A 22,197-nucleotide genomic window follows, 5' to 3' on the forward strand; every position below is an offset into this window, starting at 1 on the left:
GCGACTCTTACTTTAGGCAAGAAACAGCAATGAAAAGACAGGGAACAAAGATTGTGTACCCCAAGAGCAGACTATCTGGAAATACACTGAATGACCAACAATAGAGGTTTAAAATCCTGTACTGGCGGCACGGAGGCACACACCTTTCGTCCTCGGGACTGGGAAGGTGAGGCTGACCTCTGCAAGTTCGGGACTGGGAAGGTGAGGCTGACCTCTGCAAGTTCGGGACTGGGAAGGTGAGGCTGACCTCTGCAAGTTCGGGGGCCAGCCTGACTTGCACAGCAAAGTGCAAGCAAATCAGGACCACACAGTGAGACACGGTCTCAAAAATAAATAACAATCACTCTTAAAACAAAAGTACATCATTTAAAATCGTTATCTCCAAAGGAGATTTGATGTTGGTTAAAAAACAAAATTTCACAAGACTCTTATTTTATAAAGAAAACATAAGGAGCTGGAGAGATGGTTCAATGGTTAAGAGCACGGGTTGTTCTTCCAGAGGACCCAGGTTCAATTCCCAGCACCCAGTTGGTAGCTCACAACTGTCTGTGACTCCAGCCTTAGGATCTGATGCTGACACCAGATCCACGTGTGGTGCACAAATGTGATGGAGGCGGAACACCCATACACATAACAATACGTTAATAAAGTTTTAAAATGAAAGAAAACAAGTTGGAAAGAGCGTGGTGAATGGACAAGTATTTATTATGTTCCTTTGACCTTTCATGGCATTGTCTTTACGTATGTGAGTGTTTTGTCTGCTATAAGCATGTGTACCACATGTGTGCCTGGTATCTACGATGGTATAAAGTCTCCCAGAACAGAAGTTAAGGATGGTTGTTAGCCATCATGTGGGGGCTGGAAACTAAACCCAGGTTCTCTGAAAGAGCAACAAGTGCTCTTTGAGGCTGAGCCAATTTTCTAGCTCTTTATGGTATTTCAAAAAGAAAAATGAATTAAGAGTAGAATATGAAGTCTTTTGTTGCTGTTAAAATTACAAGTTGATACATACACATAAAATTAACACTAATATTTTGGCATCTATATTACCTAGATACACTCAAAATGTTTACGATGGCCATAACTCGAAGGGTAAATTATGGGTGACTGTAAATTTATCCTAGACTCCGTGCTCCTAGGCAGTCAGCTGACTACTGTTGTTCTTTGAACCTGCTATCTTTCACATTTCTGTGGCCAAAACATTTTAGAATATTGTGCTACCCTGTCAGTGTAAAAAAAGTAGCAACTCTGTCCCACAGAGTTGTCAAGTGAGGTAGCGAGGGTGACATACAGTCGGCACTGAATAATACCTGCTGAAGGGATAAATACATCCAGAAAAATTTGTTTTCAAAAGACGTGATAATTAACATCAGCGAACAATGAAAACAATCACCAACCTCAGCTACCAACCCACTGAATTTTAGCTGCTGTCAATGCAACGCAATTCCAATACAATGAGATCATTTGAAATCCTTCGTCGTTAAACCAAAAACCGCTCTATGTCTAAGAAAGTAAAACATTTCTTCCACAAATTCCACGGTTGTCTCCAATTCTACCCCCTGTACTCTACCTTCCCTGTGACAGGTGTATTCAAAGGAGGAAGATTATTTTATTTACATGTATGAAAACATGTGATACTAAAAATGTCCTGGCATCAAAATAATGAATGAGAGTATTTCAAAGATACGAAAGGAAGGGACCTGCCATTACTGCTACCTCTTCCTCTAGAAGACAAATCAAATTCCAGGTTCCCATTTAACTTTTAGAAGCTACAAAATGTAATATATTCTTAAAACAACATGAGGAAAGGAGTCCACCTTCACTGCCCCTGGTCTAGGACAAAGCACTGCAGGAACTGTAGGGTGCTGGGGTACAGAAACTGGCCTGAAGGGAGATGACCTGCCTTATTTGAATTTGTCAGGCGCACTGGGGTCCTTGCAGTCAAAATCACACTAGGTTTCAGGTAGGACTGCTATGAATTGCTCTAAAATCTCTGCATCAGCCAGTCATTTCCAGTGGAGTTCATCAAACTCCTAACCTTTTGTGGCCAGCACCAAGAAGCACCCATTAGAAGCCCACCAAAGCTGCAAAGGGCACCGAGGGAAAGGGAGAGGTACCGCTGCCAGCGGAAAACAGGGAGATCTGAAACAGCCCCTCTGCTTTCCTTAATCCCCAAATCTCTACAATAGCTGGTGGCATGCAGACGAAGAGATAATTATCTCAGACACAGCGGCTAAAATCAAAGAGAGGAGAGAGCAAAGCGGCTTCCACCTCTGCCCGGGATTACATAGTTCTTTTCTCCTGCACCAGGGGTAATTGGCTTCCTCTTTTAACCACAGCCAGCTGGTTTCCCAGAGGTGCCTAGTTAGGATTTACTGAGCACACACCCACTCCTTCCACCCCACGCGGCACACAAAACTCCCTGCTGCCTTTGGGTGGGAAGGAGCTAAAGGAAGGAGGGGTCCTGGCTCCAGGCCTGACAGCCCTAAAAAATGCAGCTCGAGTCAACCCATTGTGGTCAAACTGGCGTCGCTGTTCAGATCCAGAGCTCCAAGCCAAAAACAGTTAAGTCTCACAAGACTCGAAGATGGCGTTGCCTTAAAGGCGGTCTTTTTCTAAAAGCGATGCTCTGTCTGCTCATGGATTTATTTTATAAGTGCCATGCAGGCAAAAGCACATGCAATGAAGGCAGGCATTGCTCTCAGCCCCAGATACAGTGTTGAGCAAGGGTTAAGTGAGGAGGTACCATGTCTTAAGTTTCTGACATGGGCTTCTGTTAACCATAAAATAAAATTCAGCATTCCTAACATTGTTTCCACATAACTTACGAATCCTTTCACAGAGAAAATAGGTCTAAAAGCCTCTGAACTATGACTCCAGACTAAACAAAATTATCTCATTTTGATACTCAGAAAAAAAACGGAAGGGCATGGCTGTTAGACAATGCTCTTGACAGTGCCCCTCTGAGGAGCAAAGATAGCTTTCATTTAGCAATGCCAGATGCTGCTGGGGACAGTCACAAGGACCCAGGGATCCACGCCCACTTCCCTCAGGACCAGATGTAAAGAAGAAAAGAACTACTTGTTTTGAGAGTGTTGGGGTTTTTAGTGTTGGGGGAACAGCTCCATCTTTCTAAGAAACGCATGCCCTGTATCAGTTCACCAGAAGGTTGTTAAATAATTTCCCTTTTCAGCCTCTTCAAAATGTCTGCCTTTTGGGAGCAAAACTGGAAAATGCTTACATCAGAAATCAATTCTGGAAAGGCAATGGAAGCGCAAGGGGCCTGCTATCTCCGTGGAAAACACCAGGCGAGAATTTACTGCTACTCACTCACCTGCCTCTGGGCCTCAGCCAAGTTGAAGGGCAGCATGCCTTCCTCCAGGGGAGCGATCCGCTCAATGTCTGCTAAGGTCATGCGTCTGAACAGAGCAAACACAGCAAACAATGACAAAGCCCCGGATTCCTTAAATTCACATTATAGAATTCCAGAACGTTCCTTTTATCACTTCCCATACTTCACTGTTGTCCTTCATTATTTGGTTTCTTTCTCTCCTGCTGTATTCTCCCCACACCTAGCTCCTAAACTCCTTTCATTAAACTAACTTAAAAAAAAAAAAAAAACAACTTACCCCCTTGGCTCATATAAATCAGCTAACTGAAACAAGATGTCAACTTCCATGGGTGTAACCTGACCAAACTTCTGGGCTGCCAGAGCAAACTCCTCTGTACGGGGAGAGAGAGAGAGAGAGATTCAGAGAGGGCAACACTGAGTTCAGCATTCAATCAAAGCAGTGGAGGAGCGGAAATCACTACCCATTTCATGAAGTTACTCCATACCTCCCCAGGTCTTTCATCCACGTGGAACAGAATGCTGACTACCACCTAACACTTACGGGGAAAGCTCGGTGCCCTGTGGGGACTCGAAACAAACTACTCTGGATGGTATTCAGCTTACAGGGCAAGGAAAACGGGGGGAGCATGTATGAAAAACTTCAACTGCCTCCTCACAGAAACACCGTCAATCCCAAGTGAATTTTCTATGTCTCTCTCTTTTTTTTTCTTAAATCCCCTGAAATGCGGATAGTATCCTGAGTTCACAGATCACATACACCCTTGTCAGTACAGGTTTGTGGAACGCTCACATCATTTTTGAGGGCCACTGGCCTGGCTGCCGATTTGGCTTAAGTTTCTGTAAGAACGGCAAAGACTCAACAAATTCTGTATCTTGTCTTCATTCAAATGCTGTCTTCAATTTATCAAAAATTCGGTGAAGACTATTTTGTTCACCTTAGTTTGATCATAGAATGGAGGCCACACATCACCAATTAACTAGCACGTGTGAACGGGACAGAACACTCTAATGATAGCTCCAGGTTGCCGTCCTCAGCCCCAGTGCTAACACAATTGAAAGAACACTCTAATGATAGCTCCAGGTTGCCGTCCTCAGCCCCAGTGCTAACACAATTGAAGTAAACACTCTGATAGACTCTCACTCACCCTTAGTCACCTCCACATCTTTCCTGCTGCCAGCCAGAGTGCTGTAGATCTTCCTGATGAGCTCCATGTTGTTAAGGAGAGAGTTAAATCCATTAAAGTAGGAGAAACTAACTTGATGGGATCTGGTGCCTCCCGCAGCCTTGGAAAGTTGAGAACAAGCGAAGGAAGAAACAAGTAAGATAAACAGGGGAAGGGATTTCAAAAGTACATATATTTAATGCTTTTATTGAAGTAACCAGGAATGATCAACACAAGTATTTTTCTTTCGTATTAGAAAAGAAACTACAAGTAATTTTTTAAAGTGGCTGCAGCCAATCATGACCAGGGCCTGTCCTTCCATACCCAACCCCTGGAAAACTAAGGAAATCCACGTGCAGGCTTAGAACAGGACCAGCAGTCATTTACAGAGGTCAAATTTCAGGTGCAGATGTTGTACAGAATGGTTTATTTCATCTAAAGAGCAAATGCTAAGGCCTTAAACATACAAACTAGATCACACACACACACACACACACACACACACACACACGTGCATGCGTTCATATCTGTGCCGACACACTGTAAGAAGTGGCTAATGCAACATTAATGTCAAGATGGGCCATGGCACCTAAACCAGCCATGAATAATCACTAAGTCCTGAGTCTCCACACTGCTGGGGCTGCTGAAGCACAGGTAAAATTCTGGGAAAATTTGGAGATGTCCTATGCTTAGGTGGGGGTTGAAGCTGGCTAGAATTCTGATAATCAGAATTTTTAAGAAAAGATTTTTTTTCACAGGGGACAGGAAAAAAATAGCATGTCCACTGTGAATGGAACTTCAGTTTGGGGTTTCAAATTCTATCCTTCCCTAACAAGGAAAAATAAATACTTTTTTTTTTAAATTAGGAAAACACTTCTTTAATAACAGCCACATAAATCTTCACGTAGTAATCATTGAAAATAGCTGACAGGGGGCTGGAGAGATGGCTCTCAGAGGTTAAGAGCATTGCATGCTCTTCCAAAGGTCCTGAGTTCAATTCCCAGCAACCACATGGTGGCTCATAACCATCTGGCCTGCAGGCATACACACACAGACAGAATATTGTATACATAATAAATAAATAAATATTTAAAAAAAATTTTAAAATAGCTGACAGGAGAGTTTGGGGAGCGGGTGTAAGCAAGAAAAGGAGTGAGACTGACATCGTACCAGAATGGGAAAAGCTACGTTTTCAAAATGAAGCACCAGGACATGAAAGAGACTTGAAAAACACATGGTCAGCACTGTGGGAAACCCAGACAGCCATGAGCACACAGGTGGTCTAGCAAATGGTTCCTAAATCTGAATGACCAAGAGAATCAGCTGGAAGCTTTAACGGACACTAACCTAGCAACCCATCCGTGGTGAAGCACAGGCCTACCGGAAACCATCTGTAATGATCTTCCCTGGTGAACTAGATAGTCCATAGCCAAGGCTTGGAACTACACTGCCCAGCATGCTGTAGGGCACCTTGGAATTCCAAGAGGTAAGGACATTGGTTGGACATCCTTGGGGAGGGACAACTATGACACACAATGCCAGGGCTCTGCTTGTCACAAGAACCATTGCAACCCCAACAGACACCAAAAGCCCATGAGAAATCTGAGCTTAAGGGCTTCTGGTCTACCTATAGCTTCGACAAGAGGCCAAACAGTATGTGCTTGTGTGGGTTCCTACATGCATGCATGGTTCTTTTTCCTTAAAATAACACGAAAATCAACATAGGACATATCTCAAAACACAAGGCAAAATTAGCATGAGATCACAAATTATTTTTATCTTTCCCCTTTTATCTAATCAGCTAATAGAGATGGATTCTTTATTTTGATAAATTCTACATAGGCAGATGCAGCCAACTACAGAGTTTTACAAAGATTTGGGAGGAGAAATCCTATCTGCACTAAACTGTAAAGATGTTTTTCCTTGCCATTATTCCCTGAACAACACAGTGAAACAAAGACTTAAAAACACTTACACTGCATTAGATGTTACAAGTAATCTAGACATGATTTAAAGTACAAAGAAGGTACATGTAGGTAATATCCAAAGACGGTGTCATTTTGTATAAATGGTTTGAGTATCTGCAGAATTTAGTATATGAACGCACCGTGGTGCAGTACTCCAGGAACACTGAAGAACAACTGCACACATACCTAAAACACCCTATATAATTCAGACAATCAATTAACCTATCCACTAAGATGAATCAAAACATAGTTAGGTTTGCAAGGGTGACAATATAGGTGATCACATTAGAAAAATAGTAGCATTATAAACAGAAAAATAAAACTATATAAGTCATAAGAACTGCTCTTTACTGTCCCAGTTTACTTAGCTCAAATTAGGGAGAAAAAAACGCTTCATTAGGACAATGACAACTTACAGCTACAAGGCATTCTTCAACAAAAGGAGTCAGGACATGGGGGCGGATGGTGACCATGATGTCCCGGAAGTCGATGGCTGTGACTTTTCCGTTCTTGCCACTGTCTCGTTGCACAAAGGCTTGCTTCGCATGTTCCAACTGTATTTCCTACAGTTAGAGAGGGTGAAAATGGTTACACTATGTCTCTTGCTTTCTTCCTGCAAGTGACTGCTCATTTGTAAATCAGACAAAAGAAACAAGCCTACATTTTGATTTAACGGGCCTCACCTGCCTGTTTAAATGCTCCTGTAAACTACGGTTTCCTTCGAGAGAAAGAACGTTTCTCAGGTCGGCGATATAAATCAGAGAACATACGCTCTACTTTAAACCTTACGCCCACTGGAATCGGAGCCAGATGTGGTGGCTCTTGTCTGTGACCTCAGCACTGGAGGAGCAGAGGCAGCAGGACTGAGAGCTGAGAGATGGTCCCATCCGGCACACCATGGCCCTCATGTCAACCCGGGCTACGTGAGAAGCCTTTGTCTTGGTTTCTGTTCTAATGTTGTGAAGAGGAACCATGACCAAGAGACTCTTATAAAAGAAGCCATTTCATTGGGGGCCTGTTTGTGGCTTTAGAGGGTTAGCCTCTAACAGCTAAGCACGGAGCCAGAGCAGTGGCCGTTTAGGCAGCAGGCAGAGGAACGGGACCTTAGAACCTCAAAGCCACCCCAGCGACTCCTCCACCAGGGCCACACGTCCTAACACTTTTGAAAAGTTCCAGTAACTGGGGAGCAAGCGTTCAAACACATGAACCTATGGGGGTCATTTTCACGCAAAGCACTACATCCTGTTTCAAAAGAAGGAAGAGAAGGTAGGAAAGGGAGAAGAGTCATTATCTCATTTGAAGCTTCCTCTTAGCTATGGTATCTGCCAGCTTTGGTGCAGCAAGGCCCCGAGGAAACCCTCTTCAGGGGCCCAGATCCTTTCAGAGCCCTGCACTCGATCTTTCCTGAAAGAGTCAGTCAGCCGCATCCTCAGGTACTGCCGCTCTGAGAGCAGCTCCCACAATCCGCCAAAGATTTCTTACGAACTAAGATTGCTGTCTACCTCCAAATCTCCCACTCCCGCCTGCTCTACCCGAATTTCTAAGAATATACCCTATATGTATCTTATAAAGGTCATAAAATTACACATCACTAACCCCACTATTAATGTCCCCCACCCAGTACTCAGCTCGGGTCCCTTTTCTAGGTTCAAAGCTTAATTATATTGGCATGTTGGTTTCCTGGTGACATCACCTGAAAAGCTGTCATTTCCAATTCTCCAAGCTTCTTTTCTCCAAATTGTAAACCAGTTACCAAATCGTGTTCTCTGGGCCTTTAAAAGTTCACTCAATACATCTTTTCTTTTTCTCTCCTAGCAGTGGTTCAGTGCCTCCTGAGACCTGGCTTGAGTGTCTCTGTGACCCTCACTCTCCGTCTCTGAGCGCAGTGGTCCACCTTGCAAAGTCACAGATCCAGCCTGCTCTTTCCTCGACAGACAGATCCGAGAGGCCATATCGTCTAGAGAGATTCATCTCCGAGGCAAGGTGCTCAGGACTCTTGGAGAGCTACCCAGAAACCACATCTCTGCCATGTAGGCCCACTATTTGACTGAAAAACCCGACTTGACCTCTGTATTAAAAAATTAGTGCCCTGCCATGTGGTTCCAGACATGGACATGTTATAATACTCTACCCTTTATCAGAAATAGCATTGATATTATTGGCTTTTCCGCCATGGACAAGGCACCACGTTCTGCTTATGTTTTCTCCTACCTCTGTTGTTGTGGTGTACAGTGGGCACACATGTGATGGATATTACCAATGATAGGCTGACTATAAAGCCAACTAAATTAACAAAAAGTGGAGTTGTCTAGCCAAGATCCTCCAATTCAGGGCAAGGGATGAGCTGCTCAGCACCTGCAGTGAGAAGTGAGCACAGGAAGTATTCTATAGCAAGCAGAAACCACAGTAGGTATCCGCTGAAAGCAAATGAGCGGTCCTCAGACCCACCGCAAACACTTAAAGCCACGGTGACTCCCAGCAACAGCAGTAGCACCTTCAGTCACTTCCCATTTTCCTAGTTCAAACACAGTCTGAAGGACCCAAAGGCTGTCCTTCCAAAATCCGCATCACACACCACAGCCAAAGCATCGCCTCACAGAGCAGAAACCCAAATTAGGAAAACCAGCTTGTCTGGAATGGCAAAGAGAAAAACAGATGCCAAAGGATAGGGAGGGCCCATGACCACACCACAGAAGAGGGGACGTGTTTGTGGTGGGGACATATCTATGAAGGGAATAAATAATATTGCCTCCTTCGCTGCCTACATAGAGTCAATTGAAGAGCTGCTAGCAGGCAACAAACAAACAAACCCCGTAAACTCTGATTAGCAAACTGAGAGTTCATTTTTAGCAACTCCTTCACACTGGAGACATTAAAGATCTCTCAGTGAAGTGGCCTCAGTAGGAAGGTTTGGCCACTCCTTCCACGCAACGTAGATAACTGAAGGAAGGATCTGCCCCCATCCCCACAACTGAGGCAGTGTCCTCATGTGTAACCGAGATACACTGACTACACGGTCCAGGACAACCTTGCAAGGAGAGATGTTTCCTCCCTCATGTCTGCTCTCCTCTCAGTCTTAAGACCCTTGACAGAAGAAAAAAGGGGGGGGGGGGAAGCATGTATGGCCAAACATACAGGCGATTCTACAAATGCTAAACTCAAGAGTGTGCTAGCTTTGAAGTAAACGGCCAGGCTTGTTATCCAGGACACAGTGACTTAAATCCTTTGTCATTATCTCTGTGGATTTGTGTTGTGGAATATTATTTTCAGGTATGTGACTTTTGGTGACACTGAATTTGTTTAATTCTGTGAAGCTGTGTTACTGTGCCTCTCTAAAAAGACCTCATGGTCCTAATGAGACAAACGGCCAATAGAGGGGCAGGAACAAGGGCAGGTGGGGCTGGCAGGTAAAGAGTATTATTAACAGAAAGAGAAATGACTGGTGTGAAATAATGCTTTTGTACACTACAAAGATTTGTCACTTTTATTGCTTTAAATAAAACGCTGATTGGCCAATAACCACACAGGAAGTATTGGGGAGAGGGGACCAAATAGGAAAACTTTCCAAAGAATTCTCTGGTAACCAGCCAGATGCAGAGGAAGCAAGATGAGAATGCTATACTGAGAAAAGGTACCAAGCCATGTAACTAAATATAAAGAAGAATTATGTGTTAATTTAAATTGTAAGAGCTAGTCAATAATAAGCCTGAGCTAATGGGTCAAGTAATTTATAATTAATATATGGCTCTATGTGTTTATCTGGGACTGAACAGTTGTGGGACTGAATAGGACAGAAACTACCTCTGCCTACAAATGGTGTCCAAATGTTTGGCAGGAATTTCCACATAAAACCTGAGAAAGCTTTTTTTAAAAAAAGATTCTAGACAGACAACAACAGAGTCAAGCACAGTGTTTTGGTAACTGTCTTTTCTCCGTCAGGCTGTTTGCTGGAAGCAAGCAGAGGCATGGATCCTTTCCAGAAAGATTTCCTGACTCAATGGTAGGGCAAAATACTCAGAGCTCTTTTAGAAATTTCTGCAACGAAACACTTAAATGGTATTTATGAGCAGCCAGCATCATGCTTCTTGGAGGTAACATGGACTTAGAAACTCCACAGAGTTGTGGCAATAAACCTGGCTCCCACCAGTACCTCCAGCATGAAGTTAGGCTCTCAAAAAGCTAAGGAATAAGGTGGAGTCAGTGTCAAAACCGCCACTCTAACCTAGCCATAAGGCTCAGCAGATTAAAAACTCACCTGGTTAGAAAATAATTACAGATACACAATAAAGATAGATTCAGATGAAAAGAAATCTAAACAGTGTACAGTGTGTTTAAAAACAGCCATAGGCTTGGGAAAGAAAAGAAAAAGGATAGAGGAAGTCCTTTTAAAAAAAAAGGACACCTTTAATCCCAGCACTGGGAAGGTAGAGGCAGGCAGATTTCTGTTGAGTTCCAGGCCAGCCTGGTCTATGGAGTTGAGTTCCAGGACAGCCAAAGATACACAAAGAAACTCTGTCTCCAAAAGCCAAAAATTAAAAATAAAAGAAATAAAAAAAGAAAGCCACATAAAGATGAAAAATACACAGAAAACTGTCCTGTCCTTGCCTGTATGCTGGGGTAGAAGATGTGTGCTACCACAACCTGACTGAAGTCATCATCCTAACAAGCTGTTTCTTTTGAAAGGACGTCTAACTTTAAAAAAAAAAAAAAAATGAAGAAAATAATAGTTTTAGAAAGAGATGTGATTATCCCTTAATACACAAGTAGAAGAGGCAACAAAGATCAAATTAATACTTAAACTGAGTATAGAAAATCAAATTAAAGGCCTTAGAAGAGACAAACAAACAAAGACAAGCAAGCAAACCCCCAATGAGTCAGGTAGTGGTAGTGCACACCTTTAATCTCAGCACTCGGGAGACAGAGGCAGCTGGATCTCTGAGTTTGAGGCCAGCCTGGTCTACAGAGTGAGTTCCATACAGCCAGGACTGTTACACGGAGAAACCCTGTCTCACCTCTGAGATGAATACTTACAATGGCATAGGCAAGGGACACATTTGCTAGAGGTGAGATTGGGGTGAGGGTTCAACAGAAGGGACAGGGCCTCTGTCACTTAAGACCCTCCTGCTTAAGCACCAGAGAAGGTTTTCTGTTCGCTCTACTCTGCCAAATGATGATTACTGGAAGAGGCTTTTATTTGGTGGATTACAAATACTTCAACACACCCATTCAGATTGCTTTAGGAAAAAAGTGAAACTCTTCAAAATTGCTACCTGCACAGAAAAAAGCCAACATATATGGGGGTTAAACTGCTTGGGATCTGAATTCTTGCTTCTAATAGTTCCAGGCCTGTCATTTCCTTAATAATATCCAATTTTCTAGTAGGCATATTTTGAATGTAAAAAATTCTTTTCACCTCTGTTCAGACATGGAAGTTTGTGCTTTAGAACACAACCAAAGGCGTGCAAAACAAACAGCAGATTCTCTTGAGCAAAGCAAAGACCATTGAAAGATAACACAAAAGCCAAGCCTGGTTCATTTGTGCTTTTGTGTTTTCAAAACTTAAAATATACATTTTATATATGCCATATATATTAAGTGTATATATAAAATTATATATAATTTTAATAAAACAGAGTCAAGAAAGCTAAAAAAGAGTGGTGGTAGAGAACTGTAGACAAAATGAAGAATAGAATGTATAAAAATATAAAAGTAGTTCTGAAATTTTCATAATTCTATGCTAACTTGAAAATAGTCTGGATCACGGCAAGGATATACATACGTGTATGCATGTATGTACATATGTATGGTATGTGTGTGTATGCCTGCGAATGTGCTTGTGCAGATCAGAGGCTTCAGGAGCCTGGCTCTACCGTTCCCTACCTGTTCCTCTGCACAAGGTCTCTCACTGAACATGTGCCTAAGCTGCCAGCCATTGAACTCTTGATCCTCTGGTTTCCGCCCCTACCACCCTGGGGTTTGCAGGCACATGCATGGCTCCATTTCTCTACCACCCTGGGGTTGCAGGCACATGCATGGCTCCATGCTTCTACCACCCTGGGGTTGCAGGCACATGCATGGCTCCATGCCCCTACCACCCTGGTGTTGCAGGCACATGCATGGCTCCATGCCCCTACCACACTGAGGTTGCAGGCACATGCATGCTCCATGCGCCTTTTCACACGTGTGCTGGGACGTGCATTCAGACTGTCATCCTCGCACACTCTTACCCACTTAGCCGTATCTTCAGTTCCCACATGCACACATTTGAAAACAGAGTATAAATGAAACTGAGCAATGACTATGTAGAGAATGAAGGCATTTCCAGTCTTCACACTTTCCCATAATTCACACATTCTGCCACGTGGTGAGTGTTCAAGAGCGCCTGGTGGAATTCTGTGCCTAGTCCTTGGGTTGGACCTTCAATAAGAGCCCTTAGGGCAGCGTCGCCCAATTCTCTGCACATATGGCCACACCTGTTTCATAGAAAACAAGTCCAGTGCTTCTCTATGTTTCCTTGCTCTTCTGGATTCCTGCTGAACTTCTCAGTGGCTAACAGCTGGGGAGACGCTAGACGCAGCGTCGGTGCTCAGCGGGGCGTTACGGTAAAGGTAGCTTAACAGGAGCACAGGCTGAGCAACCCTGGACACGACAGCAGACTGAACCTCGATTTCTACTCTGTCCCGGATGTGGAAAGTGTATGAAAGATGGAGTCTAACCACCTGAGTGACATGGATGCCACACAATTTGTCCTCTGAGCGCTGGGGTAGACCATGCCAGCTTACTGCACTCCACATGTCTCTGAAACACTAGGGTTATTTCATTTATGAACAGTACCAACATGCATTACATACGCTGTCAGGATCAACTCACAATCAATATGAATACGTTCCACATGCCACAAACGCAAAGGACTTGTGATCATGATATTTCCATCACCCCTAACGGCAAGTTGGGGAACAAAGGGGAAGTACTCATACCCACAGAAGGATTTGTTTGATGGCCACTAACCTGTTTTGAACCATGGTGACTTCATGTAGTGGCCATTTTCCAGCTCCTTAATACCAAAGCTTAGAATTTGATGTGGCTATAGGTGAAATCATGTTTGGCTTGGTGATGGCAACAAACAATTTCTTTTTCAACAGAAGTAGACTTTTGTGCTGACATTTTTGCATTACAGCAGGATACCGTGACAGACATTGCAGCCAGCCCTAAGTAACGATCTCTAGAAAGCCAAGGCCACAGATGACTAGGAGCAGAGAATCCCTGGCTTCTGCAGGGATATGTGGCAACCACAGATCTGGAAGCAGCAGATTTGCAAACACTCTTAGGCTCGGAATGTGAAGAACCAAAGATCTATTTCTATACAGAAGAAAGGCTTTAGCTGTTCTATGTGGTTGGTCAGATCTGGGTGAATCCCACAAGCTAAAATCCTGAGCAATCTGATTCAGTAACAACAACACACATGTAAAAGCATCGTGTGCACATGCTCTAGCATCTGACAGATATGATCTAAGCACAGGGACCCTTTCCAATGTGACAGTCAGCCTCGGCATGAACACAGCTCTGCCTCCTGTATACACTCTGTTTCCTGCTTTACCAACTGGAATTTATGTCTCTAGAGTGTCATCAACCTCACCTGATAAAACGAAAGTTTGAATAAGACAAGTACGTGCCCATGTACCTGGAGTCAGGTGATCTCCTTCTTAAGCCCTATTTGGTAAAAGGATATGAGACGACTTCCAGACCCAGGCCTTCTCAAGTCAGCTAGCCCATCTCCTGATAATAGAATCTGGCTTTTCTACCCATCCAGGACAGCTGAGTTTTTGACGATGCCTTTCTAAAGCAGTAGGAGGCAAGTCTGTAGATACAGAACACATCCCTGCTCCATAAAATGGGGGGGCAGAATTCCTTCAAAAAGCCCCAATCAATGCAGGTAGGAGCCCCATCTGAACTCTCAAGAACTAAGAAGGTATCACAGAGTCAGCACACCGAATGTGTGAACGGCTAATGCACATGAAAGACTGCCTGCCTCCTTAAAACTATCTCAGTAGAGCCTATATACATGGGTCTGACCTAGGTCCTCTGCACATTATGATTATGCAGCTTGGTGCTCTTGTGGGACTCCTAACAGAAGGAGTGAGGGATGTCTCTGACTCTTTTGCCTGCTCTTGGGACCCTTTTCCTTTTACTAGGCTGCCTCATCCAGTCTTGATATGGTATGTGCCCAGTCTTATTGCAATTTGTATGCCATGTTTGGTTGGTAACCCTGAGAAGTCTGCTCTTTACTGAAAGGAAACAAAAGAGGAGTGGATCTGGGAGAAAGAGAAACTGGGGGAAAAGGACTGGAAGGAGAAGAGGAGTGGAAATTGTGGCCTGGGATGTAATATATGAGAGAAGAATAGACAGACACACTGGTGGATAGATATTTTTTTGAAGATCTCAGTAACCCACCATTATCCTGGTATGTGCCCAAGCCTAGACCCAGAAGACAACCTTGAGTTCTACTCAGCTTTGACTATCTTCTGTCCACTAAGCTGCCAAATCTTGTGAGGCTGTCTCTTTTTCCTCTTGAATCCATTTACTTATCCCATCACACTTACTATCAACTTGGCCAGAGCTTTATCAATCCCATATTAGAAAGTGGTCAACTAGTGGTCATCTCTTTGGTCATGTATTTCTCCATTTGAGTTCCCATGAGCAAGCAGCATGATCCTTCTGAAACATAAATCTAGCTATGCTAGCCTCACCGAGATTCTACTTGGTATGAGTGGAGGCCTGAGGCTGCTTGCTACCCATGTTCTGTAAGGTATTTCTCAAGATGCAGCACCTTCCTATTGAAGTACTAGATCTGACAATGATCCTAGACTTTTTCCAGAGGTCAGAGCCATTGGAAGCTACCTGGACGAAGAGGAAACTAAAATCGTAATGACTTTATATGAAACATGCACCCGACCATAAAAGTAGGGTATTAGTTACTTTTCTCATTGTTGTTGACTAAATACAAATTCTTTTGTTGTGGTTGCTGTTATTTTTACTTTTTGAGACAGGGTTTCTCTGTGTAGCCCTGGCTGTCCTAAACTCATCCTATAGAACAGGCTGGCCTCCAATTAAGAGAGCTGCTTGCCTCTGCCTCCCAAGTGCCTTGACTAAAGGTGGGTGTCAATACCACCAGGCTTCCACGATGTTTCTTAACAATATCAGTTAATAATAAAATCTGCTTATAAATTAGCATACATATAATTAAAGTTTTGGTTTAAGAGATGAAAGTAAAGGAATATGAAGAGATTAATAAAAATACACATATTTGCCTTTAATACTAGCATTTATGAGAAACAGGTAGACGGTTCTCTGTGAGTTCAGGGCCTGTCTGGTATATATAGCAAGCTCTAAGTTCCACTAAGGCTACCCTGTCTCAAAAAATACATAAAAATACATACATAAAATTATTCATGAAGTGGAGATGAAAGAATTGGGCATAAATAAATAGCAATCGTGCCTGCATTAGTTCAAAGGGAGTAAGTTATGTGGCCCCCAGGTCATCTGAAACCCTTCCCCAGAAATGAAAAACAGGAATGCAGAAAGTAGGCTTTGTGTCCCTGCTGTTCAATCCTGCATTGGTGAAATCCATAAACAATGTAGAGACAAGAACATACAAGCTTTGTCACCACGGTCAGCCACCACCTCGGTGAGTCTGACACACAGATCAGCAGATTGAACCTGTAGAGTGAGATGCTCCAGCCATGCGGTGGTTTATACAGAACACACATTTGCTTAAATAGTGCACAGTATTTATTAAACCAAGGGGGGAGGCTGGGACCTATAGAATGTACACAACCGACCGCTCCACATACAAACTGGGACCTATAGAGTGTACACAACCGACCGCTCCACATACAAGCTGGGACCTACAGAGTGTACACAATCGACCGCTCCGCATACAAGCTGGGACCTATAGAGTGTACACAACCAACCGCTCCGCATACAAGCTGGGACCTATAGAGTGTATACAACCGACCACTCCACATACAAGCTGGGACCTATAGAGTATGCACAACCGACCGCTCCGCATACAAGCTGGGACCTATAGAGTATGCACAACCGATCATTCCACATACAAGCTGGGACCTATAGAGTGTACACAACCGACCGCTCCACATACAAGCTGGGACCTATAGAGTATGCACAACCGACCACTCCACATACAAGCTGGGACCTATAGAGTGTGCACAACCGACCGCTCCACATACAAGCTGGGACCTATAGAGTATGCACAACCGACCACTCCACATACAAGCTGGGACCTATAGAGTGTGCACAACTGACCGCTCCGCATACAAGCTGGGACCTATAGAGTGTGCACAACTGACCGCTCCACATACAAGCTGGGACCTATAGAGTGTGCACAACCGACCACTCCACATACAAGCTGGGACCTATAGAGTATGCACAACCGATCGCTCCGCATACAAGCTGGGACCTATAGAATGTACACAACCGACCGCTCCGCATACAAGCTGGGACCTATAGAGTGTACACAATCAATCGTTCCACATACAAGCTGGGACCTATAGAGTGTACACAACCGACCGCTCCGCATACAAGCTGGGACCTATAGAGTGTGCACAACTCACCGCTCTGCACACAATCAATCGTGGCTCCAACCTGTGCTGGCCTGCACCAGCTGACACCCTTCCTAGGAACATCAGCATTGTCACAATAAACAGAGAAACCACAAGGACGTTCTCTGCGTTCCTACAGCAGCTTCTCTTCCTCATGAGAGATGGACAAGAGGATGTGTGGTGACAACTTTCAAACAGCCAAGCATCTCTCTGCGTGTACAACACTGATGCCAGCCAGGGAGCAGGGCCTGCTTTCTGAGGTCTGCCTTACAGCAGGGAGGTGGGTATACCTGACAAAGCAGAAACCTGAAACACAGGAGACCAAGCTCACTGTCCTGGCTAGGGTTTCTGTTGCTGCAAAGAAACACCAAGCTGGGAGGGAAAGGGCTCATTTGGCTTTCACTTCCACATTATAGCTCATCACTGAAGAAAGTCAAGACAGGAACTCAAACAGGACAGGAACCTGGACACAGGAGCTGATGCAGAGGCCATGGAGGAATACTGCTTACTGGCTTGCTCTCCATGGCTTGCTCAGCCTGCTTTCTTAAAACACCCAGGACCACCAGCCCAGGGATTGCACCACCCGTAACAGGTTGGGCCCTCCCCACCAATCAATCACTAATTTTAAAAATGCCTTACTGACCTTATCTTTTGGAAGCATTTTCTCAGTTGAGGTTCCCTCCCCTCAGATGACTATAGCTTGTATCAAGCTGGCATAAAACTAATGAGCACACTCACTTTCATATTCCAGAAGCTATGTGTAGCCAGTAACGAGCCCATGAAGAAAACAAGAGGCCTGAAGTAGGGGCTCGGAGCTCAACCTGCCTAGAGTCAGGAATTTAGAGACAGTAAATAAAACACGTGAAATGTGGGGAAAGTGACCCAAAGTGACATCAAATCCAGCACAAATGAAATCTTCTCTCAATTCATTTACTCACTCTTTCTCCCTGGTCTGAAGTTGGGTTTAAAGCAAAGTCCTTGTCAATATCCTTAGGTGCTAATAGCCACTTTAAATCAGTAAAAGTCTAAGGCATCCACTCTGACTCCAAAGTCCAAATCATCCCGTGTGTGACACTGTGGGATACTCCCATTAACTGTCAGGGATCAGAGTCGAGTTTAAGCAAAGGACTTACAAGCTTCAGCTGAAAACAGAACACACAATGCTGAATCACCTAATCCTGGAGTCACACTCCCCACCTCTTGAGGAAGGCCAAGAAGCTGCCATGAGTAGCTGACTATTGACTGGCCACAGTATAATTGGCACTTGCTTAAAGGGAACAATGCAATCATCCTTACAATTGCCGAGGTCCCACTAAAACCAAAAGTTAGACTGTGTTCCACAGAGTCACTTTGAGGCATCTGTCTCAACAGCATTACTGTAATTACTCCTCGCCAGAGGAACACCGCCTCCTACCGTGTCCAATGTCCTGTGTAAGCAGCAACAAACACTACCGCCTGTTCCACTCCCCACCTAAGTTACTGAACTATATGTCCCTATAGAACCGGAAAAAACATTCACAGACATTAACATGTTTAACAAGGGAAATACGAAACCAGGGGTAAGGTATCTTGTCCTTGGTTTTTGCTTTTTTGGAAGGAGGGGGTGGGTGGGGACGTAACTGATAAAGGGTCTCACTCTGTATTCCAGCCTCGCCTTGAACCTGTAGCAAGCAGTCTTTCTATCTCAGCCTCCTGAGTACTGAGATTTCAGACAAGATGCACCAGGCCGGATGCAAGGTATCTTGGAAGTTTGGTACGGATAATAAGAGCAATCTTAAAAGCCTGACAAATTCTGTGTCTGCACCAATATAATCAAAAGTCTAAGAGAGGGCCAAGGGAGATGGCCCAGTCAATAAAGTGCATCTAAGTTCAACCTCTAGAAACCTTCATAAAAGAATTAATAAAACAAAGTACAGGGCGGCACACTGGTGTAATTGACACCACGTTAGAGGCACCCTTACCCTAACATCTGCCACAACGTGAACAAAAACCTAAACCATCAAAGACCTGGTCCATAGTTCCCGGATCTAGGAAAGTCCCTAAACGTACTAACCTTGTTTTTTGGCGTCTATAGCTCTGCTTCTTGCCAACTGAAGGGTATCAACCAGAATTTGGTTTTTGTACATAGAAAACAAAGAACTGTGAGGATCTAAGCTGCGTGATTTGTTTAAGTTTCCCGTGTAATCGATGGCCAGCAATAAAGACTTTCTATTCGGCCGGGTGGTGGTGGGACAGAAGTAGATGGATCTCTGTGAGTTCAAGGTCAGCCTGGTCTACAAGAGCTGCTTCCAGGATAGGCTCCAAACCCTGTCTCAAAAAACCAAACAAAGACTTCCTATTCAGCTTTCAAAGTGTCTGAGTATATTGTCTTAGGAGAAAGCTTTTGTAACCTCAGTATTTGGGAGGCGGAGTGAGGTGGATTCCTGAGCTTGCTGGTCAGCCATCCTAGCCGACTTCAATTTCTAGCTAAGGAAGGCCATGTCTCAAAATAACAAGTGGATTCTGTGTGGGAAATAATAGCCAAGGGTGTCCCGGCCTCTACACACACACACACACACACACACACACACACAGACACACACAGACACACACACAGACATACACAATGAAAAAGTCCAAAAAGGAAGCTTCTTAGGACACTAACGAGCTACACACGCCAGTCCGCCTAAGCGTGGATGCCACAACATGCTTATAAAGAAGAAGCACTGCTGGGGAGTTGGCTGTTTCCATCCCCACCACTCCATCCCAGCTCTGCCTTCATCCCCTGCATCTGGAAGCCACAACATGCTTATAAAGAAGAAGCACCGCTGGGGGAGTTGGCTGTTTCCATCCCCACCACTCCATCCCAGCTCTGCCTTCATCCCCTGCATCTGGAAATGTCTACAGCAAGGAAAAGAACCAGATGAGCTGAGATACTAACACAGAAGTGAAGAACAAGGAACTGAAGGTGATTTCTCGGGCAGCTCTCCCCCAGGCTCAGAGAGAAAGAACCCGGAAGACTAACAGCCACCATGGGATTTTAAGTAATAGATTTTGGAAGAGAAATGTGATCAATGAAGAAACAAGATGAGTTAATAAACATCCAAAAGAAATTAATTCCTTATGGATATTTGTATACCAATAGATATTGACCTCCCCCCAGAGACTAAATATTAATGTGGAAATTTAAAAAAAAAATGACACTTGAATAGGAAAAAAAAATCAAGCCATAATCACAATTTTATTTTTTAATACATTTTTGGTTAGTCTACAAGAGATGGGATTCATTATAGCATTATCACAGAATAAGAACAGTCTAATTGTATTTTAAAATACTGTTTAAAATCTCATCAGTGGTCCACTGATCCAATCACAACAGAGGTGAAGAAGAAACAGGGAAGGAACTAAGCTAGCTTAGGAGAGGAACTGGGAAGGCAATAAATTCCCTCTCACAGCAGGTATAGCCTACCATGGCCACCCAAGGCAGCAATCTCCAAATCTGTAGGCATGCTTTCTAAAACTGCCTGGATGATTTCAATATGCACCAATCGGAGACTTGGAGGCTTAATCTACTTAAGACCTCGAGGGAACAACTCTCCAGTCGGAGGCAGCATCTGCTAGCTTTCTCAGGAAAACACAGTACCGGTGCATAGTGGGACATCCGGGCACAAATCCCAGTGCAACTGATTCTGCTCTTAAAGAACAACAAATGCTCTTAGGCACTGAGACATCTTTCCAGCCCTGTGATTTTGCCTTCTTTGACCTCGTAACCTTTAGGAGATCATTTCACACTCTCAAACAGGAAGAGGTCCATGTAATCCTACATTTTCAACCTACTGAAAAAGAAATACTTCTAAATTTCTAGTCTTACAAACCTGTGGTGAATTGGGCTCCGGGACAAAAACAAGAAATTATACTGGATTATTTTTTTCCTTTTCACTTTTCCACTTTTTAAGAATAAGACTTCAGGAGCAGGAGAGATTGCTCAACAGTTCCATAGGGCACAGGTTTGGTTCCCAGCACCGACAAGGCAAGTGACTCCCAACCATCTGTAACTCATCCCAGGGAATCCAAGGCTGTTTTCCGGCTCCACTGAACAATGCACACAGTTGCACAGACGTTCAGTCAAGACGCCCATACACATAAATTACAATCGTTAAAAAAGGAGATATTGGCAGAACGAAAATACAAGTAAGACCTTTAAAATAAGACCTTCTGATATATTATAAGGAACTGTAAGAAAAAACAATTCAGGGTAAAAATATCTGGCAACTAAAGAAAAAAGAATTCGACCCACCAGCAAAAACTGCGTGAACTCTGCATAGTTAAGGTGTCTTTGCCTTTCTTTTCCAAAATGCAGTTGCACAAACTCTGAATCCCAGTTAAACGGGATATGCTGGTGAATTGTACTCTGTCCAAACACTTGCTTGACATCCTCTGAAAAAGAAAAAAAGAAAAAAAAAAACGGTGAAAATAAGAAGAGTTGGATTCTTTCGTAGATGAACTCAAATGAGCATTTCTACTTTAAAAGTAACTCAAATATGAATGCCTATACAAAATAAAAAAAAAAAAACTTAGCAGAAACAGAAGTCAGAAAACCCATGGGAAACCTTGAAATATTCAAGTTAATAATCTTACCAAATGGGAAGAAAAAGCTATGTGAAAAGCTAAATTTTTATCTCATTTGTTCTGCTTCCACACAGAGTGGCTGTTTATAGTGGATGGGACCTGATCGTTAGCGGCTGTGCTGGCTTGGATGAGAAGTGTCTCTCATAGGCCCACATATTTGAACCCCTGGTCCCCCACAGGAGATGCTGTGTGGGGAACTCAAGGAACTTTTAGGGGGTGGAGGCTTGCTGAAGAAAAGTGTCACTGGGGGCAGGCTGTGAGAGTTTATGTCTCCCTCCTCTGCTTCCTGTGTGTGGATGTAAATATGATCAGCCAGCTTCCTGCTTCTGCCATCTGCAATCATCCCTTCCCCCCAGACTCTCTGTCTGGAATCATACGCCAAAGTAAGCTTTTCTCTGGAAGTTTCTTTTAGTCATGGTGTTTTACCATAGCCACCAAAAAGTATCTAACACAGAAGCAGAAGAGCCAGATAGAAGACTCGATTAACG

The 22,197-nt window shown here is 43.7% G+C and overlaps 1 protein-coding gene across 1 annotated transcript in view; it reads right to left on the reverse strand.

The window, feature by feature from the left end:
• The window catches only part of Slc25a13 (solute carrier family 25 member 13), a 181,139-nt gene that overhangs the window by 69,214 nt on the left and 89,728 nt on the right, over positions 1-22,197 (reverse strand). Inside the window, exons 5-9 of the mRNA XM_041675748.1 lie at positions 21,378-21,517; positions 6,899-7,045; positions 4,498-4,636; positions 3,630-3,723; positions 3,335-3,419 (exon numbers count right to left, since the gene is read on the reverse strand). Of these exons, the coding sequence (XP_041531682.1) occupies positions 3,335-3,419; positions 3,630-3,723; positions 4,498-4,636; positions 6,899-7,045; positions 21,378-21,517 (605 nt within the window). The remainder of the gene's footprint in view (positions 1-3,334; positions 3,420-3,629; positions 3,724-4,497; positions 4,637-6,898; positions 7,046-21,377; positions 21,518-22,197) is intronic.

This window comes from Microtus oregoni, unplaced genomic scaffold (genome assembly GCF_018167655.1).
Source record: "Microtus oregoni isolate MIOR12 unplaced genomic scaffold, Mior012 000026F_ref0000081, whole genome shotgun sequence".
Taxonomy (NCBI): Eukaryota; Metazoa; Chordata; class Mammalia; order Rodentia; family Cricetidae; genus Microtus; species Microtus oregoni.